Source organism: Argopecten irradians, chromosome 1, assembly GCF_041381155.1.
Source record: "Argopecten irradians isolate NY chromosome 1, Ai_NY, whole genome shotgun sequence".
Taxonomy (NCBI): domain Eukaryota; kingdom Metazoa; phylum Mollusca; class Bivalvia; order Pectinida; family Pectinidae; genus Argopecten; species Argopecten irradians.
Window position 1 is genome coordinate 54,041,479 of NC_091134.1, and position 25,393 is coordinate 54,066,871.

The 25,393-nt window shown below is 35.2% G+C and overlaps 4 protein-coding genes across 9 annotated transcripts in view; 2 read left to right on the forward strand and 2 right to left on the reverse strand.

The window, feature by feature from the left end:
* Positions 1-4,120: 4,120 nt before the first annotated feature.
* Positions 4,121-6,815, reverse strand: LOC138333421 (interleukin-1 receptor-associated kinase 1-binding protein 1-like). The gene is made up of 3 exons (XM_069281787.1): positions 6,462-6,815; positions 5,682-5,878; positions 4,121-5,478 (listed from the first exon to the last, which is right to left on the reverse strand). Exons 1-3 carry the CDS (start codon positions 6,759-6,761, stop codon positions 5,214-5,216), a joined length of 762 nt encoding a protein of 253 aa, XP_069137888.1. The 5' UTR covers positions 6,762-6,815; the 3' UTR covers positions 4,121-5,213.
* LOC138333427 (protein jagunal homolog 1-like) lies at positions 5,770-13,772 on the forward strand. The gene is made up of 3 exons (XM_069281800.1): positions 5,770-5,911; positions 6,976-7,137; positions 9,353-13,772. Exons 2-3 carry the CDS (start codon positions 7,049-7,051, stop codon positions 9,834-9,836), a joined length of 573 nt encoding a protein of 190 aa, XP_069137901.1. The 5' UTR covers positions 5,770-5,911; positions 6,976-7,048; the 3' UTR covers positions 9,837-13,772.
* A 38-nt stretch (positions 13,773-13,810) lies between these two features.
* Positions 13,811-21,343, reverse strand: LOC138333407 (quinone oxidoreductase-like protein 1). 2 transcript variants are annotated; one of them, XM_069281766.1, is made up of 11 exons: positions 21,015-21,342; positions 20,412-20,489; positions 19,933-20,056; positions 19,590-19,658; positions 19,107-19,288; positions 18,205-18,268; positions 17,795-17,893; positions 16,333-16,466; positions 15,817-15,922; positions 15,034-15,079; positions 13,811-14,038 (listed from the first exon to the last, which is right to left on the reverse strand). In XM_069281766.1, the coding sequence occupies exons 1-11, from the start codon at positions 21,081-21,083 to the stop codon at positions 13,942-13,944; spliced, it is 1,068 nt and encodes a 355-aa protein (XP_069137867.1). In that variant the 5' UTR covers positions 21,084-21,342; the 3' UTR covers positions 13,811-13,941. The 2 variants fall into 2 exon arrangements, with proteins under 2 accessions (XP_069137867.1, XP_069137875.1); XM_069281774.1 differs by lacking the exon at positions 13,811-14,038 and adding an exon at positions 14,045-14,697 and having other exon boundaries at positions 21,015-21,343.
* Positions 21,344-21,385: 42 nt separating this feature from the next.
* The window catches only part of LOC138333435 (intersectin-1-like), a 56,886-nt gene continuing 52,878 nt past the window's right edge, over positions 21,386-25,393 (forward strand). For all 5 annotated transcript variants that reach the window (XM_069281820.1, XM_069281811.1, XM_069281850.1 and 2 more), the window contains exon 1: positions 21,386-21,537. The gene's annotated coding sequence lies outside the window, so the exon portion shown is untranslated. The remainder of the gene's footprint in view (positions 21,538-25,393) is intronic.

The following is a 25,393-nucleotide window of genomic DNA, read 5'->3' on the forward strand; positions in this document are numbered from 1 at the left end:
AACCGTTTGCTCACTGTCTTGTTCCTTGCCCTTTAGAAATAGCAAACAATACCGATATTATAGCATTAACGTAGTTCAAAAACAAAGTAAATTAAATAAGGGCAGATATTATCTGTACCGATAAAATGCAAAACCGTTAAAAATATGTCTGTTAAATCATAAATCAATACCGTAAACACAAAGCCGTAAAGTGAATTAAACTAAAATATGAGCTCGCCATCTTTGGTATCCAAACTAATTGACACGATATAACCGTTAGTCTGTTGGATTGTCGTGGTGTTAATCTGAGATCTCATTTACCATGCATGGCTGTTGACAGTAACCAAACTGGGGTAAAAAATGAGATTATTTGATTTATGCTAGGGGTGATCAAATAGGAAATGTGTATTCTTCACGTTCCATTCAATATTAACAATATACGTACGATATCACAACCATCGAATTTCTGTTAGCAATCCTATTGTAGAAATTCTGATATGCATATCAACATTCACTATTTGTTTTAAACGCATTAACTCATTCAAAGCTATCTCACAGTGATGTAATTGTGTAGAGAATTAAACACTCGTTATGTTTTCTGTGGTTTCAACTTTTGGTGTTACAAAATTGGACAAATTATCTGAGACTATTGGATGCTATTTTGATACCATCAAAACTGAATAGTATTTCATCGATAAAAAAATGCCCTATGCATAGTCATCGTAAGTGACAATTCGTTAAATCAAATTAATGTTTCTCAATAATGATGTACATTGTATACTGTACTTGTAACGCCTTTTCTCCGTTTGTATGTGATATAACATTTAGCACACTAGTAAACACATCTGTCATAATCTGATGAATAAAATGTGAGTTCAGCAGAAAAAAATGCAAATATATGGTCAATATGATTATTCAAGCATATGATTCACTGATATAATCAACTGTTAGATTTAAAATTGAACTCAAATCTAAAATGTAAAACAACAAATCCTAAAAAAGAGTGAATAACGACTTGGCACAGTGCTACCCTTGCCGTTTGGGCCCCGAAGAACCCTCCCGACAGGAGTAGATACTACATAAGTCTGAGTAGAGAAGTTAAGTGTTTGTTCTTTCTACTGCGCCACGGCTCACCCCGTATACACACTGGGAATAACATATAATATACGTCAGTGTTTGATTGTGCAACTTCCGGTAAACAATAAGATCAATAATAAAATATATGTAGAATTAATATGGAGAGAACGAAGTTGGTTGTTCCGCTAGAATGGCACACACATGTAACTTTTTAAGAAAACGAACTTTAAACACGGAATTGTATTGTAATTACCCATATGTTGTTATATAGGATAATGCACCACATACCATAATAAGATTGGACATGTATGTTTAAATCCATTACTTGCACTGTGATAGTTTATAGTTTAATAAGAATAGTAGAATCCCTTTACAGTTAGGCAGGAGATTCTCAACCCGATGGGTAAGTTTCCTATAAATTGTAAAATACGAGGCATGCCAAGATTTTGGCAGGTACATAATGTGCTCCGGAGGGTTGAGATATTCTTTATATTATTTTGTCTTACCCCGGTTACTCTTTTCAAAGTACTAGGATGGTAGAACAAAGTTCTATCTCTTTCTTAGACGGAAAACATATAATTATAATATAACCTGTTGACTCGATCTTATTATAATTAGACTTGCAATTCGTATACGATACGTATCATCGTATTAGAACAGAAATACGAGTCAAATTGTAATTAGATTGCTCTGGACTGTACTTCCACAAGTCATCCCACTGCGCGTTACGACTTCTAACATGAAATGTCCTTTTAAAAGCAGTGATTGTCTGTGTGCGGATAGTTCAAGCTCGTGTCTTGCGGATAGTTCAAGCTCGTGTCTTGACAGTTCCACCACACTTTCGTAGAGTGAATGAACTCTGTCTATTGTCGAAATATATCTGAGAACACAGTCACTGGTTTTCTTACCTCAATTAATCATGTAATCTGGAGATTATTCTCCTTTAGTGAGCTACTTATCGCCATGTACAAAGTTGGAAATTGTACACACTACTCTGGTGTTTACGTCCACTTCTATTCCGTAATTGTCTTTCCTTCATAAAACATACCTGATCCTTTTAACGTTGTTCATCAGTTCAACAGATGCTAGTATTCAATACCGGTTACTCTTTACCCAGACAGTAACTGTTCTGGTATTGCTATTAACTGGTATCACGGTCACCTAAAACCCTGGGTATTTGTACACATTTTTCAAAATAATTGAATTGTTTTGTAGTACCGATGTTAAAACTCTAAGAAATTTTGGTAAATATTTAATTCGGGCAACGGCTAGAAGAAAGGTCTAGAACGTCTTTCTTGTTTTATCTCACACCCGCTTTCGTTGATTTCACTACATGGATGGTTTGGTTTCAAAATTACTCATCAAATAAATTTGCAATGCACATGATTGGGTCTTGGTGATTGATGTTTTCTCATATTGCGGATAAATTGTACAATCTTTGTCGTTTTGCATTGAATCAACGATCTTGGACCATAAAGTTTGACCAACATTCTTGCTCATGATGTTGGAGCTACGACTTAAAGGGACAATTCAGGCTAAAAGAACATTAAAATTTGTACATATATCGGGAAAACCCAGTTCTTATGGAAATTAGATCAGTTGGTTTTACTGTAATATGCCAGAAAAGCCCATGGTGGTGAAATGCGTGTGGAGTGTTCAAACTCGCTCGCTGTCCGCCATTACACATTGTGGTCGAACTTCTTGTATGCCGAACCCTGTCCCTTGCTCGTAGAGTAATGCTACTTTTGTCTAGAACTGCTCAAATCGCTCTGACAATGTAGTGTGTTTACCTTATTAGGTGAATTGGTTCGTCTAAAAAAATCATTTTATCACCTCCTCAGTGGTTATGCAGTTCATTTGTTAAACGTGCGTGACGTTGGCTCGGGTATAGATACAGCGAACATATTTTACCTGCTGAATCGTATTGATCAACGATTTATAATTACAACGGTATAGATTAAAATACTAAACAATGACGTGGAATTTGTCAATATTTTATGTTATATGTTTCATAAGAAATGTAGAACAATACATTTATGCCATATTTTGCTTGTTGGTTATGTAAAAGAATTAGCCTGAGTGAATTGTCCCTTTAAAGGCCCATTACCTTTCCGAAACAATAATTAAAAGTTTCTAAAAATATTCATAACAAAGAAAATTTATATTGCTAGCCTTAGATTAGGTTACAACACCAAACAAATGCTAAATTTCCTTCGTAATCGATGTTTATAGTGAAGATTCATTTCGTTGTTTTTTCATCTAGCGCAGCAATAGTCAACTAACGCGCAGTAATTAGGATGACGGCGGGAAACTTAAGATGTATAAAAAATCAATTAATCTAATTCAATTGTTCAAAAGGTGAGGATAAGTCTATTATTGACGTTGAACTTATAAAGTTTGCGATTCTACAAAATTATCGATCTCGTTTTACATTCCTATTTTAAAAATTAAAAGCCGTTTCGGAAAGGTAGTTGGCGTTTAAAAAACCGTCCAGCTATTAAATTTTCCCGGTTGTGTTGGATTTCTTTCTATTCTACTGGCGTATCTTTATTGATCTGGAAAATGTTAATAGTATATCCACGTGTTATTAAAATCAATAAATCACTAACGATCTTTTCAGTTGATGATGGGTTCTTGGGTGATCTAGGATATGATGCTGGCAGCCTAGCTGTAAAGCTGTTATTCTGATTTAGAGAGATGGTCTCAATTATCTTTAGAGGGTCTGAGCAGAAGATTTTACTTTCTACATACAACAGTAAAATTATACCCAAAAGTCTTGTGGATCGTACGATTGTGCCAGGACGCTTTTGGATTGCAACTCTACTGAAAAGTTTCTGGTCAGCCACTCTTGCTTCCAGTGCTCCATTAGCAATGCAATCTTTGTATTACTTCTCTATTGATCTTGACTTCATCTTTCCTCCCCCACAAAATTTGAAAGCACATTGCCCCTTGTGAATGTATGTCTGATATTGGACATAACTACATGTATCTTCAGGAAGGTAAATATAAGTTGACATATAGAGTATAAAGTATATAATGTAATGTTTGGACAAACTCAAAAGTATAATATGTTCAAACATATTTATTTTATTATATTTATGTATTCCTGATAATAATATACATGTTAATACATATATCACAGAAATTTAAAACACATGACAATCAAATAAAATTGTTAAAGTGAACAGTCGGGCAAGGATGGCTAAAGTCGGTAAAAAATGGTGTGAATGTATCCAGTATAATTTCTTCTGGAATAGAAAAATAAAAATTCTCGTCAAAATCTGTCTGCGTAAGTTGAAATTAATTTAAAGTATAGGGATCCTAAAACGTCCTCCCGGCTGACTATGTCCGTGGTTACATTTCCACGCAGCCTGGCTTTCATTGCTTTCAACTTTTCTTTATTTCAATAGTTAGAACTGGGAAACGTAAGCAGAACTTGACCGTCGTATTAATATGTGAGAACTTTTGGAAGGCCAATGAACGCATTTAGACTGGTTTTCTTTGCCCCACTATTCACTTTAAGCTAAATCTACAAGCAATTAATTTCAAATTATCCAAACTTCTAAACGTCATGACATCATGCTTTTAACTTTTTGTTTTTGTTTTTAAATCATTTTGCAAAACATTTAGAATATCCGAATATGTTATGATAAATGGATTTATCTTAATGCTTTTTTGTATGATTTCATTAAAGTATGAATTTATTACATTTGCTTCACTAACTCTACTTTCATAATTACAATAAATGATATATTATAGCACTAAGCAAATAGAAATTAAAGTGAACAGTCGGGCAAGGATGGCTTAAGTCCGTAAAAATGGTGTGAATGTATCCAGTACAATTTCTTATGAAATGGTAAAACAAAAATCTGTCTGCGTATGAAGAAATTAATTTAAAGTATGGAAATTCTAAAACGTCCTCCCGACTCACTATGTCTGTTGTTACATTTCCACACAGCCTCGCTTTCAATGCTTTCAACTTTTCTTTACTTTAATGGTCAGAGCTGGGAAACTTAGCAGAACTTGACCGTCGTATTAATATGTGAGAACTTTTGGAAGGCCAATGAACGCATTTATACTGCTTTTCTTTGCCCGACTATTCACTTTAAAATGTTATCACAGTTTCATATATTTGAATAAGCTACAAAAGTCCTCTATTATCTCACAGCTTTTGTCTTCACTTTAGGTTTTAGTTCAAAGCGTACAGACACTTTACATGAGACAGTGACTGTGCTATCGGTAAGTCTCTGTTGTACTGTCTTTGTGTTTTCAATATCTGCAGGCGTCTCCTGACTGCCCTGCCACTCTTTTGTCTCTTCCTCTGCTATACTGATTGGCTGACCAACAGTCTGATGCACAAATTTTGCCATTTCCTGGGCTTTTAATTTGGCATTGTGAATTGCTAATAAACTTGCTTGTTGTCTACAAAAGAAGCCAAAAATAAATATGGTAAAGACTGTAAGACAAAAATCTTTAATAAACTTTTAAACACATGGTCATAAAATCATATTTAAATACATAATTTTTACTTTAAATTGCAGATAGCCATAAGCCATATGTGATATTAATTAGGGATGTATATATGTCCTAGTCAAGCATATGAAAATATTTTCCCAGTTGCTTACCTAAGATTCTGCATTGTGGTTGAAGCATGATAGAACTCTGGAAGACACACTGTTACTGTCTCATCAAGCTTCTCTACCAACAGGTTGGCAACTGTCTGACATTTGTGTTGATCTGCAAAAATGGCCTGGAGCTCAGCCTCCATGGCAAAAAGTCCTTCAACTCTTCTGATGGTTTTATACATCTTTATATCCGACTCCTGAAAGGAAGAAAAGTAGAAGCAAAATGTTTGGTAATTTTTTCTATGCTTTCCCTGATGAAATTTTTCTATGCTTGTAAAATATACAAGAGAGGTTCTGTTTTTCAGACAAAAAATAGCATACATGCAGCACTTACTCCGACAATGTTAGAGGTATAGCATGACGAGACACTTTTGATCATTAAATGGTCGATAATGCCTGTCAGATGTTTCTATATATTGACGTCTTATATTATTTTGGATTAAAATTAACTTAGATACAATGTATCTACTTTATTATAAAGCGTGCGTTGATTAATTGACAATTGGCTGTTTAATATTAAATAGTGTAACACCATTTATATTATTACATTTAAAACAGGCAATAGCTACTGAAAAGGTGTCAGCGGAAAAAACGTTCCTTGTTCAACATACATTATTATGTACAAATCTACATCTACCAAGTGATCAACCTCCTTCATCGTGTTGAAGACTATGTTGATATTGAAGTGTGTGCTATGTACAGATGGTGTTTTTATTGTAATACACGTCTATGATTTAATTTCTACTACTGCATATAACTATTAGTCCTAGTATTGCATACCTTTACTGAGTGGTTATGAAATGTTTGAAGTACATAATCAACACGTCTTGTTATGCTAGTTTTAACTTCATCAACATTTTCTTTCTGCGAGTTTATACGTAGAGTCAATTTACATCTGTCGGGTGGCAAGCTCACTTCTCCAACTGCATTCACAGTTATGCATCGATCTGACACCTTTACATTTGTTAACGGAGTCACATTTTCAAAATCAATATCTTCCAACTTCAGTTGTTTCTTTGGAGGACTTGATACTGATGCAAACACATGAGAAGGTTGGAAACCCGCCATCTCTGAGTTCATCAACTGTTTGTCGAAAAAGTTCTGCGTCCAGACTTGTTTTTGTCGCTTAAGTACAAGAAAATAAATTTCCGGATTACATTTATTTATTTCATTGTGTAACTAAAAGTTATCAAGACTATCTATTTTATTCAAACAAATATTGCAAATAAATCTATATTGATAAAAGAAAGCCTTATCTTATTTGACCAACGTACCTTTTATTTTCTAATGATAGAAGCGTCAACCGGAAGTGGGATTCCCCAAGGTGTTTTTTATTCGCATCGTCCTGTCAGTCATATTTCGCCGATATGGCGTCCAAATATGGGAACAGGCCAACGGGTACTGACGGGAGTGACTTTTGGCACCGTGAGAGTGTTGCATGGCAGTACAAACACAGGTATAAAGCATATTTTACTCTCTTAAGTAGCTATGTTAAAATAAAACGGTCGAGTAACACAGACCACATGGATGTACACGTTGCATTGGTAGATATAGGTCTTCGTGTGCTATGCTTTTCTTAATATTCTCTTTTCTGCTATTTTATCGATGTCAAATAGATTATATGATTAAATCTGTTAACCATGTAATTGCTATCTTTTGGGGGGAATTTAGTGGCTTGTAACAAATTGTTGTCAGTTTGTAGCGGTTCCTGTATGCACGGTCGATACTGTAGTGCGTGTGTAAGGTTGCGTGTATGTAACATATGGTTACCGAGAGAATCCATCAGACGCGTATCAACGCCGCTTCACAAATATCCTAGCAGAAGCATCAGAGAACAATCAACAGTTACTCTGTGTGTATAAATACCTACATGTGTGTATGGTTACACAGCGCTTGACCTGGACTACACATTGCTTCCCAGGTCAGAGGAGTAACTTGTTACATTTGATGCCAAAAGCTAAATACGACATATTTGTTAAAAAAGAAAATGGAACATTTATTGGAATCCCCATTTATAGCATAAAATTTCCAACATATTACAGAATGTTTGTAAATAAATTTTAAATCTAAAATAGTTTTGGTATTTAAAAATGCAATAAAATTTGTCTCCTAATTAATCATAAACTTAGTATTGGTATAGAATTGTACCTGCTGCCCCTATTGCATGATCGCAAAAGGCGACTAAATTTAGGATCTTATCTTTTCTCTTCTTCCTAACTGACTTTATGTTTCCTAATGCCTCCCTTGGCACCGCCTCACTTTTGGCCTTGAGTTGGGCGTTTGCCCCCAAGAAGAAGGCTCTGGGTTCTGTCCCCTGGCCGAGACACACCAAAGTCTATAATAATGGTAGTTTCTGCTCCTGCTTAGCGCTCAGCAAACAGGGAGTGGGACGACTGGTTCGCCCATTGTCAATATAATGTGACCGGATGGAGTGCGTTGCTTGGTGTCTTCGGCAGCATGCTTCAGTGATATAGCACTGTAAAAAGGGCAACAGTTCCACTATACAAGAAGACACGACATGAATATACCGCAGTCTCCCAAAACATGCACCTCGCACAACATACACGCAACACACCGCATACATTGGAGGCCGTCCTTACATGACCATAGCTGTTAATAGGAAGTTAATTAATCAAACAAACAAACAAAAATAGTGAAGAAAAATGTAATTCAGGATTTGCTAGTTTTCTACAATATTCTGCAAGAAAGTAGACAAACATTTCCATCATTTGTCATAATAATCCATGTTTCTAGTGGCTGCTTCATTAATATTTGTTATCCAGTTCTGGACATGTTTACGATCACTATATAATACCACTTGAATTATGTTGGTCATGCCATTTTGCTAAATGTAGTAGGAATGCATCTAATATTACAACACAAATGTTTTATTTATCTTTAAATCAGAATTATATTCATCTTTTATTGGTTATCTTTACTTGATTTAAATATCAATTGTAATATATTTACCAGTCATATGTCAGTGATATGGCCATATTAGGGATTTGCTTAGTGATTGATTTGAAAGTCGCTCACTTAGGACCAAATATACACAAAAGAATGAAATTATCGCAAAGTTTATTTCAAATTTAAGTTTATTTACAAATTACATATATCAGTATAATAAAGAAATATTTATACTACCAGGTAATTTTATTCAAGAAGGTCAAGAACTACCTGTAGATGTAACCATGGCCAGTAGGTATTGAAGCCATTGATGTACATATATATATATCTTAGTCTTGCAAATGTTAGAAGATAACAGCATTGGTAGACAAGATCAATAGCCTTCCCTGGCAAATTTCTACACCATTAACAAGAGAAGATTAGATTATATAAAGCATATACATATTGATGGCAAAATGCCCATAACAGAATTTCATCATCATATGTCTGCTAGGATTATTCTTATCATGTGATTCACACTATTATAGTATTATATTATTCCGTGTTATTTTCATTTCCCTTTTAATAAAAATGTCGTCATCTTGAGATATGTACTATACAGTTCTAGTAATTCTACTTGTCATTTGTGGATTTTGATATGATTATCATAAACATCTTAATAGTATAAATTTCTCAAAGGCTTTGTGTTGTGTGAAGAAATTCCATAGACATGGATTTTTTTCTTAAAGTTACATAAAATTATTTGTTTTTTTCTTTCATTTCAGTACAATGAATAAATCCCGTTTGAAGATGGTGCTGGTACTACAGATACTATTATGCTTGATGCTGGTGATACGAGTACTGCCGGGAATGACTGCCTTTCTAGGACTTACAATGTTTGAACGCCTAAAACAATGGGACTTCCCTGCCCCACGTCCTTGGGAATACATATGGATCATCAACTTTTTGGCAGGAATATTAGGTCTGAAGTCACTCCCAAAGAATGACTTGCCCCTTTTGAGGCAGTATGTCATAGGAACAGTAGTTTTCGGAATTTGCGCCGTTGGCTATGGTGTTTTTGATCAGGCAGATGATTTATATGCCTACTTGAATGAGAAGAAGTCTATTGGAACCATTCAGGGATACCCAGCAGTGATTGTGTGGTTTATGTTTCTAACCATGGCTATACAGCTACATTGTTTTGGACTTTATTTTGCAAAACAGTTATACAATTCTTGGCGACCAAGATCAGAGAAGAAGAGAAAGTGAAGCTAATAACATTATTCATTTATTTTATAATTATGTGTGCTTGTTTTATTTGTCAGTTTGAAACTACAGTTTATATTTGTTCATTTTTTGAAAGCAAGAACATATCTATTCCTAGTTCTTTACTTGTATAACTTTATGAGCAGTTGAACCTTGTTAGATTATAAGACCCTTTCCAATTTTCTGCTCGAATTTTTAATTGTTTTTTGAGTCTTTTCTAGTGAAATAAAGTGATTGCCAAAAGTAAGATCTTTCCTTATTTTATCATCAATGAGGAAAATTAATTTGTTGCGACTTTGAATTAGGGTTTTGAAAATCTAGAGGAAATTAAAGATAATAGAAAAAAAAAATATAGGCGATAAACAAAATATCAAATGGCTTGGCATTGTGGTAGCTAACAACAGCAAATAAAGATGATAATGATATATATATATAGAAGTATATATATAACCTTTACGTGAAATCTTTCACTGAAATATTCATTTTAAATTTTAATTTATTGTGCGATACCAGGTATATACTCACCAACCATTCCTGCTGCCTGGTATATATACTCTGGAGAGTCCGCTGGAAATATCCCTTTTTGTTCTCATATGCTTCCACTCATTGGTAAATATCACAGTACAGGGTCTCGTCTATTTTTGTTATATATCTGTTTTTAATGAAATGTAAGTTTTGGTGCATTTTGTATTTAATTCTAAGGAGGAAAAAAAGACATAATTCAATGCATGATTTCTATTCATCATAGACACTAGTACTCCAATCATAATCAAATACTGCCTGTGTTATATAGATTGGATGGTTTCGAAAATTGGAAATTATTTATTCTTGTAGCTTTTAAGATTGGTTTGAATAACAAACTTTTCACTGTACATGACGTGAACTTTAGTTAAAGTTTCTGACAATTTTCTGTAATGAAATTTAAAGTATCATGGTACAATTACAGTGTATTTATTGAAACTCTTTTTTCTAAATAGGTTTTTCATCATGCAATTTACCTTAATTTTGCCTATCATAAGTTTATCATTATTCTAGAAAAAAAATATTACACTTTATCTGAACTAAGACTAATTATCCATATCTACTCCTAATTATCCATATCTACTCCTATTAAATTTTCCTTTTTAAGTTGTTTTCTTATTTCAATAGTAGATATTGTGTACTGTAAGATGTTGTGTTGTTGACAATTCCATAGTTCCATATTTTACGCTGTAACTTGTTATTATATATAGCAATATGATGTGTTCAGAATTTCTCCTTTTTGCCATTCATAATTACTGTTGATTATTCTACAGAGCTGTGTGGTAAATGTTATTTTTGACTGTTGTAGCATAACTGAGTGAGAATTGTGTTATATGATTTTAATTACCGTAAGCGTGTCGTGCTTTATATTTGCCTGTACATGTATTTAAGTATCCAGTAGGTTTCTTATTTGGAAAATTGTATTTTAAAACTTACTATCAGCTATTTAGATTATTGTTGATAAGTTACACATTTTTTCACAGATCTGTAATGTGTACAATATGTAATGATTATCAGATAACAGATTCAATTCTTCCAGCCATTTACATCTGTTACCATAATTTTTTTCCCAACATATTAAATTTGAACCAAAGAATACAAATGATCTACAAATAAGTGTGTGGAAGTGTATATCTTATTAGTTCACTGATTTTCAGTATTGTACTTTAAATCTTGTGATATTAAATCTTGTGATAACCAATCTTGTATAGAATCTTTAAAATTATTTTCAGAAATTTTGCTCAAGTCACAACAATATATATATCGTATCAATATTATATTATGGCATTTAGTTGGAAGAGTTGGAACATATAATCATGAAGTGTGAGACTCAGCATATTAGTTGAAGATTATGTTCTAAAAACTAAAACAAATTGTAGGAATTTATAATTTTGTAAATGACTGCATAAAATGCATCCAGGATGATTTTATTATATAAATAACAGTTTAAACAGAAAAGCAATACAGATGATTTATAAATAATAACAAATATTAGAAACTCTTATAGTATATACTGATATATAAGATGCAATTCTATTTCTTGCAAAAAAAATAGATTATTAGGACCAGGAAAGAAATAGGTGCCTACAAATGTTCCTACGATAAATGTGAAATAGAGACAATGAACTCCACTTTTACTTCTATGTCTATGCAATCAGGATAATGTAAAATATTGTTTTACTAATTAGGTAGCAGATTTTCTATATTTTTATGTAGAACCTTGAAATTTATGAACTTGTTTAAATCTTCTTATATGCACTTATGTATAATGAAGGCAAAGTTTTTGACAGGAAGCTTAAAGCACTTATTTGTTGTTGTTACATTATTGTGTTCAGAGAAAGTAATGTACATTTTTGTGTTACCATGTGCAATAGGACACCTTTTATTTACTACACAATCTTGAGTTGGTCTCTAAATGTATTCATCCTTGCTCTATAATATGCCAAATGTAAAGTTTGGGATTGCTTTGATCTTACTTTAATAATTATCTTTGAGACCTGTACCTGAGCTTTCATCTAGATATGTTGTTTGAAAGCAAAATGATGTTTATTAGATATTCCTTTGTATTGAAGACAGGATTTTTGTTTAAATATTAAGCTCATTTTCATGTAAGACTTTAACCAAGTATTGCAACATGACTGCTGGTTATATAAGTTTAAATTTTGCTGCTGTTCCTACTTTCGTTTTGTTTAAGTGCTGGCCCTGAACATGCACTTTGTGTAGAAGACTACATAAGTCTACTCAGGAAAATTTTAAGGGAGAAGAAATAGATAGATAGCCAAATGAACTTATCTTTCCTGTTGGACACAAAGGTTTAAGTTTGACCTTTCAGCATACATGTGGAACTGAAGTTGACAAGTTTTCTTGTACTAAGGAACTAAAAACTTTGTTTCATGCATGCCACACAAAGAAATTGCTTGCTTTTTCGTTAGAATTTTGTTTCTGCTGTATGCAGATTTTATAATGTAAGCATAAAGAGTTTCTACTCCATATGTTGAGTGTTAAATTTTGAGCATGCTCTTAGATATTTATCAAATCGGCTAACATAAATTTTATGAAACATAGACAAAAAGTGATAACAATTTTTGTTAGTTGTTGAACTCTAGTATTGATTTATGTGTGGAGCAACCTGAATTGTATTGCCCATTTTTCCAACTTGACATTAATTAGCATAGAAAAACATTGAATTATCTAACCATAATATCCTAGAATTCCTAAGACATGAGGGATTGTTTGTGTGCCATCTATAGCAGCATTGATTACCAGTACATTGTATTTAGTACATACCGTATTACAGAGGTATCTGCCCTTATTGGTATATATTTATTGTTGCATCACGTGTTTGTTGGCATAACATCAACTCTTTTTTGGAAAAAACAATATAATGTTCACTTACAAACTTATGATGTCACAATCAATACCTACTGGCAAGGGCAGATAACTCTGTAACATGTAGAATATTTTAAGTCTTGAACTTTTACACCGTTCCACTAGTCTGGTTTCACAGTGTCCCATTAATTTAGGAGGATAATTAAGAGAAAATACATTTTGACTGCACTCCTGGTTTCGAATGTATAGATTTTGAATAGTATCTTGATGGCAGCTTTATTACAGTTCCGTAGTAGTATCTCTTAGAAATACAACACAGAGACTTGAACATCGAATTTCAATCAAAATGAATTTTACTGAAGCTTGTGAAAAAATTGTCAAAGATACACAATTTGTTTTAGTGAGAACTATTCTCTGTTCTACAGTATATTAATGTGTGTACAACAAGCTACTTGCATCAGGAAAAATCATGTATATTGTAGATTGTTTGTTCAATATGGCCCTACATCCTGAGCTATATATGTTTTGATCATAACATTTTGTTACTATCCTAAACTTTTAAATAAAATTTCTCCCTGTGATTGACAAGTGTTGTTCGCATATATTTATTACAAAAAGTTGATTGGTTGACTTAATTCTTTTATTAGTACATACATGAAGATGAATTGACCATACAAAATTTTTCATTGGTTCTGCAGAATCACATGATGTTCTATCTTGACGTTTCAGTAGTGATCAAAGAGCTCCTTATCACATATTACATGGTTACCACTGCTCGTCCTATTCGTAGCTGGTCCAGATGCATCATGGCATCCACTGCCATATCCAATGTAAATTCCTTGGCTATTTTACATCTAAAACATAATTCAGTAAAACCTGTCATAGAAATCATCTCTGTATAAAGAACATTTTGTGTAGGTCTCAATAAAAAAAATAATTTGCAAATGGTCAATTTCAACACAATTTGGTATGTTTATAAATAAGACCAAACACACACGTCTCTACAGAGAACATTTTCTCTTTTTAAACTGTACAAAATATGACTTCAACATTCGCTCAACTTATATATTGAGTACTGTAAGGAAACTAAAATCAAATTCTTAATTAATTTGAAGGCATATTTTGTTTTGGTATGTGTGTAACCCTGGTCAATACTAGCCGCAATATATCGCTCGGCTAGAGAGAACTTCTCTTTAGCTCCATCGGTTGAGCGTCAGACTAGTAATCCAGAGGTCCTGAGTTCGATCCCTGGCAGAGGCAGGTATTAAATTTATTGTAAATCCTGCACCCTGTTACATTGGCGCCCATGTAGGGACTCTGGAATGATACTTCACGATACCTGCAAAGGAATCATTGTGACCCCTGGAAACTCGAGGACGAGTTGATTCCTGGAGGGGGAGTATGTAATCCTGGTCAATACTAGCCGCAATATATCGCTCGGCTAGAGAGAACTTCTCTTTAGCTCCATCGGTTGAGCGTCAGACTAGTAATCCAGAGGTCCCGAATTCAATCCCTGGCAGAGGCAGGTATTAAATTTATTGTAAATCCTGCACCCTGTTACATATGTTTGCAAAAATGGCAATTTATTTACAATATTCAAACTTGATATTAAATTATGAAAATTGCCTTATGACATTTAAAGATAGTTGAATCTATCATGTTCATTTCTGACCCCATACTAACAGGTCTAGAGTCTTGAACAAATTCAGAAAGTGTATTGGAAAGGAGTTGCAAACAGATATCTCCTATTATTAAATTTAATTACTTATTACATTCACCACCACCACCCCCAGATTTAGATTTTTGCATTACCAAAAATGTTGCAGCTAGTAACCTAAAAAGTACATACTTGATGACTCCTTTCTCCATTTTTTCTACAGCATCGTGTAGTATATCTGATAAGCAAGTCAAGGATTTATTTTATTGGTCATTAAAGAGTGATAGTAAAGAGGCAAGCTGTAACAAAATAAACAGAATAAGTTTTATACACTGTACGTCACAGGTACCAAGTTCAATATCAAGTCACTGTCAGTCACCATTCATACGTGATTACCTATTCTGTATTTGCATGTTATAGAGTTATCTGCCCTTATGGAAGGTATTGATTGGGATGTTGTTATTTTCTCTGAAAAATATGATGTGCTAATACTGTATATATAAAGTCGCAATATACCACTTACTCGCATGGGCCGATAACATATGCAAATATGGAATAATATTTATAATGTATATTGAGTATCAGGAAAGGACTTGTTGACATTTGTTTGTTTAAATAATTAATTACCTAAATAAAACAACCGTACATGAGCTGGGGCAAATTTCATGGACAAAAAAAAACATTTCTGAAAGTCCTATTTCAAACATCTGTGATCTTACCCTGCATGAGCATTACACATACATGTATTATACAGAGGTGAACTTTCCTTTCTCACAAAATGGGAGACACATTTAGTTGGTTATCACATAGCTAGTTATTTTCAAAAAATTGCTTGATTTTCACTTAAAAGGAGAAAACTAAGTTTACCAAGTTATATTCAATGTCCCATGAAATCAGAAAAGCAACACTTCAATGGAAAAACTAGTCATTAAAAGTCATTACCAACACACATAGAATATCTAATGTAAAGGATACGTTGATATCGTCCATGTTGAGAACATGACAAGTTCCATACTTTGTCAAACAAAAAGCTAACGCTTGCCCCTCGCAAGAACAACTGTTGGCAATCAGGTGGGTCCAGCTGCAGATGAGATACAATTTAACGTAAAAGGTATCACTATTTATACTGGTATTTTACTAAAGGTGTGTTCCGGATGCAGCAGTATCGTCATGTTTGTCTCCATGGAGACAAAGATACATCACAACACATGTATAATGGTAACGATTTATGAGTTCTATCTCACAGTTATGTATACCCTCATGTTGCTTGTCATCACAACTTAACATTGATTGTGTTTGATCATCCTGTGTCAAAATTGGGATAAGGTAATGAATTCAAATATAAGAGATATCTTTTTATTAATCAAATTTTAAGAAACAAGACAAAGAATAAGTTACATTTATAAGAGAAAATCTTTTTTCTTATACATGGAAAAGTAAATATTTACTGACTGCAACAAATCTTATTGCAATATGCAAATATATGTTTACCTGGAGATTATACTGAGATGTAATCCATTTCCCTGAAGCCCCAAGACAGGAAATTATTTCATGTTTGTGTGGTATTGAGTATTTTCTTTTCTCCTCCATGATGTTTATATCTTCTTCGTTAGTAAACATACAGGCTGTAAAAATATAGGCAAGAGAAACTCTGATGTTAATACATTTTGTATTTTAATCATGAAAACAAATGGCAATACCAGGATGAGCCTGAATGTTTTACCCTGAGAGTTTTAACTACTTGTGTATTAGGACACTGTGATATCAAGTATCCTTGTACAAGAACCTTTACCTGAATTACACTTCTATTTCGTTAACGCCCGCACCTCATGTCTCCTCCAACACATGTTTTAACTCGCCTCCATTGTCAATGACAAAACCAAGACCACACTCCCTGTCTCCTCCATCAACATGTCTTAACTCACCTCTGTAGTCAATAACAACATCCACGCCTACACCTCTTGTCTCTTCCATCAACATGTGTTAACTCACCTCCGTTGTCAATGACAACATCCACGCCTACACCTCCTGTCTCCTCCATCAACATGGGTTAAATCACCTCCGTTATCAATGACAACACCCACGCCTAGTACACCTCCTGTCTCCTCCATCAACAGATGTTAACTCACCTCCATTGTCAATGACAAAATCCAAGACCACACTCCCTGTCTCCTCTATCAACATATGTTAACTCACCTCCGTTGTCAATGACAACATCCACGCCTACACCTCCTGTCTCCTCCATCAACAGATGTTAACTCACCTCCATTGTCAATGACAAAATCCAAGACCACACTCCCTAACTCCTGTCTGTCTCCTCTATCAACATATGTTAACTCACCTCCGTTGTCAATGACAACATCCACGCCTACACCTCCTGTCTCCTCCCTCAACATGATTGACATGTGTTAACTCACCTCTGTTGTCAATGACAACATCCATGCCTACACCTCCTGTCTCCTCCATCAACATGGGTTAAATCACCTCCGTTATCAATGACAACACCCACGCCTACACCTCCTGTCTCCTCCATCAACATGGGTTAAATCACCTCCGTTATCAATGACAACATCCACGCCTACACCTCCTGTCTCCTCCATCAACAGATGTTAACTCACCTCCGTTGTCAATGACAACATCCACGCCTACACCTCCTGTCTCCTCCATCAACAGGTGTTAACTCACCTCCGTTGTCAATGACAACATCCACGCCTACACCTCCTGTCTCCTCCATCAACATGTGTTAACTCACCTCCGTTGTCAATGACAACATCCACGCCTACACCTCCTGTCTCCTCCATCAACATGTGTTAACTCACCTCTGTTATCAATGACAACATCCACGCCTACACCTCCTGTCTCCTCCATCAACATGTGTTAACTCACCTCTGTTATCAATGACAACATCCACGCCTACACCTCCTGTCTCCTCAATCAACAAGTGTTAACTCACCTCCGTTATCAATGACAACATCTACGCCCACACCCCCTGTCTCCTCCATCACACTACTAGCTAAGATATTGGTCCTCTTACTTATGTCTATCACTTGAGCTGTTGAAACAACAAAGCAGAATATAGAACAATATTGTGTATTGACATTTTTCTTATATTACATATATATATAAACCATAATCTTCAATAATATGTACCATTTAAAACATATGTCAGGGTGTCAATGAACATATCCATGCACCAAGTTAAAATGTTGATTAAAAAAATAAATGACAGAAGAATGTAAATATCAAAAATAATAAATGGCTATCCAAAAGATCAGAGAGCTAGTTGTTGTTATGGTTGCCCGTATGCCCTTTGGTATGAGGAAAATCATATGTGAGATGACGCTGTTCTTGAAAAAAACTTACCTACAGATATCTGCAGACCATCTATGAAGTTGCGTTCATCCTGACTACTAGATGTTGTGATAACCTATTACAGAAATAATACATTAATAAGTCTCAAATGTCATTTTTCTTTCACATTCTGGTGCTTTCTTTTCTAAAATTAAAGAAATTATTCATACCATAACTAACAGCTGTAATTATCCTATTAGGATCTTTATACACAGGTAAAAGCTGTAATTATCTCATTAAGGATCTTTATGCACAGGTAACAGCTGTAATTATCCAATTACTTTATACACAGGTTATAGCTGTAATTTTCTCATTAAGGATCTTTATACACAGGTATCAGCTGTAATTATCTAATTAAGGATCTTTATACACAGGTATCAGCTGTAATTATACATTAAGGATCTTTATACACAGGTATCAGCTGTAATTATCTCATTAAGGATCTTTATACACAAGTAACAGCTGTAATTATCCAATTAGATATCTGTATACACAGGTAACTGCTGTAATTATCCCATTTGTTTATACACAGGTATCAGCTGTAATTATCTCATTAGTTTATACACAGGTAACAGCTGTAATTATCTCATTAGTTTATACACAGGTATCAGCTGTAATTATCTAATTAAAGATATTTATACACATGTAATACCTGTAATTATCTCATTAGTTAATACACAGGTAACAGCTGTAATTATCCAATGAGATATCTTTATACACAGGTAACAGCAGGCGATATTACTACAAGACCTCTACCTTTGGGTTGCAAGTTCGACTCCCATGTGGGGCATATGCCAGGTACTGACTGCTGGTCAGTGGTTTTTCTTCTGGTACATTCTTAAATGATGCTGGTTGTTAATAGGAGATTTAACTAATAAAGCCAAAATCAAAGATGCAATGACAGTTCAGTTTACCTTGGCACCCCAGTGGCTGGCCAGGTGAAGTGCTACACATCCAAAGGGAGTGGCCCCGTCCATCACCAGAACTGTGTCTCCCCCACATACTCGTGCCTGGTAGTGAAGTGCAGTATATGCCTTCACGCTGTCCCCTATCCCTGCAGCAGCTTCAGCAAAACCCATTCTGTCTGGCTTTCTTACTAAATTCAAGATTCAAAGTAAATATCAATTTCTATCTCTTCCATCATTGAAGAATAGCTCTTGCTTTAAAGGGCTAACATTTATAGGAATTTAGACTACCAATACTATCATTTAGCACGGTTGAATTTCAAATATTTACATTTTTTCAAACTAAAACACTTCAGCTTGTGTCAAGAGTTAAATTTGTCAGTATTTGTCAGCAGCAAAGCATATCAAAATGGAGTAAGCATCTACAAATGTCTACTTAAGATACGTTATCAATACATAGTCTAACAATGATCTGTTTTGTTTAATACTCACCTATATCATACTCAGACATCAAGCAATATTCTCCACATCCTGAGTATCTGGCATTCAGTGGCACAACCCCTAGTATATAAAGTACTTAGTCATTCAAGGTGAACATTACGGGTATGTAAACAATGGTCTGAATGAAAACTTATAAATGAAAAAAACAAAAACAAGGTACACATACTGACATTCACCAGTAGAACGCGTTTTAAATATATTCATTAGTGTGTAATACATCAACACAGAAACTTTAAGGCCACAAGAACACAAAGTATACTGTTGAAAGATGAAAATTCATCTTTCATACAATCTAACTGTGTATAATCTTCAATTTATTGACAAAATATCTCACCAACGACACTGTCTCCGAGAGCTACACTGGTAACAGATTGGCCAATCTTGACCACAATTCCAGCAACATCATGTCCAACACTATATCTGTCTCTCTGACTTTTCTTGTGAATCTCTGTCAGTATCTGCAATATCAGGCACCATTCACTTAGAGGTTTTTTCACCATTTCTGATTATAACTAGGTAAATGATTAAACTGCACTATTTGATTTCTACTAGACTTCAGTGCTGCAACATCGTTTGATATCACTCAAATGGTATGGTATGATTTTCAGAGAATGAAAAAATACACCTTAGTTACACTACCTTTCTGAATCGACTTTGGATTTTCAAAATGGTAATGTAAAATGAGATTGATAATTTAGAACCTTTTAACCATTGTATGTTTATCATGAATGATAAATGAGATACATGTACTTATGTATGCTATACAGTAGGCTTTTGTATTAAAGAAAAAACTGTCTAAACAATTCAATCTACCTTTTGGTTATATTTAGCTAAAGCACATGCTTTTACTTGTACAACAATGTCAAATTTCTCTGGGGATGGCACCTCTATCTGAAACATAAGAGCATAATGTTTTAATTGTCAATTAAAAGCATGATATAGTTAGAAAATAGAAAAAAAAAAGATGCCAATTGATCGAGAACTCCATCACAACTTAGATGTTCTTATAAGAAATTCGTTAATTATGGATGCCAAATATGGTTAAATTGTAGCTACATGCAGCAAAAAGACTGGTAGACAAAACAGAGAATGACAAATAAATATTTTACCACCGAGACATATAGTACTAATTATGTACATATTACTGTAACAGGGCAAGAGTAGTGTGTCACCAACCGGGTCAAACCTGGACTTACTGGTCCACTGCTCTACCGACTCAGCTAAAGATATTTTCCCCCTAGTGCAAAGCTAGAAAGGAACCTATCTATATGAATAGTATTTACAATTAAAACTTGCTGCATTACCAATACTTTAATAGTGTATGTATTGCACAAAATGTTAATGTATATCTGGACAGTTGGGACATCTGAGAGTTAATAAAAATGTGTAATGGATAATTAAGCATCAAATACTTACATCAGTTTCTAAAGTATATTTGGGAGCTCCATCAGTTGGGCTCAACGCATCCTGTACCACGGATCTCATTATTTCAATAAATGTTTAGGGTCACCTATCTACTACTACTAGCCAATATAACTAAAACTGCCAATATTTGTAAAGCTGTGAGATTTAAAAAATATTACAGATTGTTACATTGTTACATTGTAACAATCTGATATGTAGTGAGTAACGAAATTGCGATAGACATTCTTTGTGTATCGATGAGGCCTAAAATGAAATATGTGCAGTGATTACATTACTGGTGCTGTAAAGAGCTAAAACGAAAATAAAACCGGAAGTGCTTCTTGAAACGACACGCCCCCAATTTTCCCATAGTTCATGTCATTTCCGGTAGAGCTGGGGTGGTGACTGCTGAAGATAAATTTTCATAATTTTTGAGTAACTGCAGACTATATCTGACCTTGGAGTTAACAGACAGACGACACATTCCAGGAAATTATCCATAATTCAATTATGCACGGGATTTAATGCGAAAACGGTACTTGATCTTGCAATTTTTCTAAACTTGGCATACGGATATTTTGGCCGGTGCCATGATTGCATAGGTAAAATGATGTCAAATTCTGTCTATTAAAATCGATTACTTGGCTAGTCCGAGTTATTTCAAAGTATTATCATATATGAATTCCTTCTATGTACATATAGTTTGTGATATTTTGACGACCGGATCTGTTAACAGCAACAACATTTTTGTACACTATATGTTGTATGAATTAGTGGAATTGAATATATGTATTATTATATTGATCACATTTATGTCAATTGGAGATTTTGTATGCTAAAAAAAATCTCATATATAGAGCATTGTGCTGATTTAAAGTATGAGGTTGAGGTAATTTCAGGTTTTGGGGCAATGTTAAAACTCAAATATTTTGCTATAAATTTTTTTGAATTGGTGTGTGGAAAACCAGGCTTTTGTTGCCAACAGTGATACAGTACTGCCAAACAGTCAGAGAGTCTATTTTCACCCTACTGCTGAACGTGTATAAAACCTTATTCCACCTTATAACTAGCTGCGATGACGTAGCTCTGAACGACGGACGGAAGATTTCTGACAGATGGTCGTCGTCAGAGCTACGATTCCGTCCCATTGCCCGTAGTGTTGCAAAACATCCAGCGGTTAAAATGTTGCATTTCATGTGTGTCATGTAATTTTTTAATTAAATTCAACAATATCAAACATTTTTAACATACAATGGTTATTTATTTACCCACCTCCATGTCTAAATTATGTTTTGAAGCACTTTTGAATGGCTCACATCTCCGACACGGCTCACTTGGCCGCCATGATGCTTCTCGTTAGAAAGTCTCGCGCTCCAGATATGGCACCTAGTACCATATATGGAATGACCTACAAATTTTCACTACGAAAGAAATAAATGTTACAAAGTTTTTAACATGAACTTTAAAAATTCTTTTTTGCTTAATTCTTATTAATACTTACATTTGTTCAGTTTCACCATATTTATTCTTAGTTTGTTGGCTTTTTAATACTTTTAAACATATTTTACCTGTTGAGTGTTTCATTTCGTCACGGTTTCCGGTAAATCAAACATGGCGGCGTATTTGAACAGAATTATACATGTGTTGTGTTTGCCTTGGATTTTACCACTAATAGTTGATGAAAGATTATAATCGAAAGGTTTGTGAATTGAATATTGATCATAGTTGTCAGAACAATACAGTTACATAAGGATAATACCCGAAAAATATATTTTTAGCAGTCTCAAAGTGATCACATCGGGGCTTGCAACACTAGCGGCAACGGGGTGGAATTCATACCCTGCCGGGAACCGGAGTGGAGGCAGGGTATGATTATTCGTTCTACCTTATAACTTGCATGAGGTTCCGGTGGCCATGTATATATTTCGAATCACAGTCGCATGACATATGTTTCAAAAGTGTATCCACTATTGTCATGTTAATCTCTAATTAACATTATATCTTCACCCCTGCTGAGAGATTATTAAGAGAACTGATTTTTGCAGGTCAATTTTGGAAGCACACTTATTATACTATACTTATGTAGAAGAACAGGGAAAATATACATTCCTGTCGAGTGCCCCGACCATAGTGTTTCCCACAGCCCCGATTAGCATGGCGCCGCGCCGTGCCCTTTTTACCTGACGCCATGCCCCTATGACCTAACGCCATGCCCTGTTTGTCCCCAGTACACTTCTACTAAACTACCAAAATACCAGGTAGTGGCTTGATAATTAAGTAAACAAAAGAAGTGTGACCACTCCCTTACCCCCTGACCAACACCCCAGTGGCCCTAATTAGCAGCCTTGGGCTTTTTCCACCTTGGCTTGTGGTGTCACTTTCAGGTCTGTGTATTACGTAAGCTGAAGTCAAGCAGCCGATCGGCAGCCTAGAAAACAATCAGCTGGCCTTTCAATAAGTTTTATGACTACAGCTAGTGAGCATTACTTCAAAAACAAATACTGCTTCCAACTGTAAATGATTTACTCACGTTTTTAATGTTTAATAGGCCTATCTATATCGGATGGATGTCAAAAGATTTGCAATCGTAATGGCCGCCATTTTGGGTTTATTGTAATAGTAGATCCGGAGGTATTGAATTTCAGGATTTTACTAATATTCACGTTTTTAAAAATGAAAACGGTATTATTTTTTAGGTCATCTGACCCGAAGGGTCAGGATGACCTATTGTCATCATGCACCGTCCGTCGTCGTGCGCCATGCGCCGTGCGCCGTCCGCCGTCCGCCGTGCGCCGTGCGCCGTGCGCCGTGCGCCGTGCGTAAACTTTTTATTCAAACGACTTCTTCTCAATAACCGGAAGGCCCAGGGTACTCATATTTGGCCTGTAGGTTGCTGGGATGGAGGGCTACCAAGTTTGTTCAAATGAATGACCTTGACCTTCATTCAAGGTCACAGGGGTCAAAAAGGCTAAAATCTTTAAACAACTTCTTCTCAAGAACCAGAAGGCCCAGGGTACTGATATTTGCCCTGTAGGATGCTGGGATGAAGGGCTACCAAGTTTGTTCAAATAAATGACCTTGACCTTCATTCAAGGTCACAGGGGTCAAATAGGCTAAAATCCTTTAAACAACTTCTTGTGAATAACTAAGAGGCCTAGAGACCTGATATTAGGCCTGTGGCATGCTGGGATGAAGGGCTACCAAGTTTGGTTCAAATAAATGACCTTGACCTTCATTCAAGGTCACGAGGGTCAAAAAGGCTAAAATCTTTAAACAACTTCTTCTCAAGAACCAGAAGGCCCAGGGTACTGATATTTGGCCTGTAGGATGCTGGGATGAAGGGCTACCAAGTTTGTTCAAATAAATGACCTTGACCTTCATTCAAGGTCACAGGGGTCAAATAGGCTAAAATCCTTTAAACAACTTCTTGTGAATAACTCAGAGGCCTAGAGACCTGATATTAGGCCTGTGGCATGCTGGGATGAAGGGCTACCAAGTTTGTTCAAATAAATGACCTTGACCTTCATTCAAGGTCACAGGGGTCAAAAAGGCTAAAATCTTTAAACAACTTCTTCTCAAGAACCAGAAGGCCCAGGGTACTGATATTTGGCCTGTAGGATGCTGGGATGAAGGTCTACCAAGTTTGTTCAAATAAATGACCTTGACCTTCATTCAAGGTCACAGGGGTCAAATAGGCTAAAATCCTTTAAACAACTTCTTGTGAATAACTAAGAGGCCTAGAGACCTGATATTAGGCCTGTGGCATGCTGGGATGAAGGGCTACCAAGTTTGTTCAAATAAATGACCTTGACCTTCATTCAAGGTCACGAGGGTCAAAAAGGCTAAAATCTTTAAACAAATTCTTCTCAAGAACCAAAAGGCCCAGGATACTGATATTTGGCCTGTAGGATGCTGGGATGAAGGGCTACCAAGTTTGTTCAAATAAATGACCTTGACCTTCATTCAAGGTCACAGGAGTCAAATAGGCTAAAATCCTTTAAACAACTTCTTGTGAATAACTAAGAGGCCTAGAGACCTGATATTAGGCCTGTGGCATGCTGGGATGAAGGGCTACCAAGTTTGTTCAAATAAATGACCTTGACCTTCATTCAAGGTCACGAGGGTCAAAAAGGCTAAAATCTTTAAACAACTTCTTCTCAAGAACCAGAAGGCCCCAGGGGTACTGATATTTGGCCTGTAGGATGCTGGGATGAAGGGCTACCAAGTTTGTTCAAATAAATGACCTTGACCTTCATTCAAGGTCACAGGGGTCAAATAGGCTAAAATCCTTTAAACAACTTCTTGTGAATAACTAAGAGGCCTAGAGACCTGATATTAGGCCTGTGGCATGCTGGGATGAAGGGCTACCAAGTTTGTTCAAATAAATGACC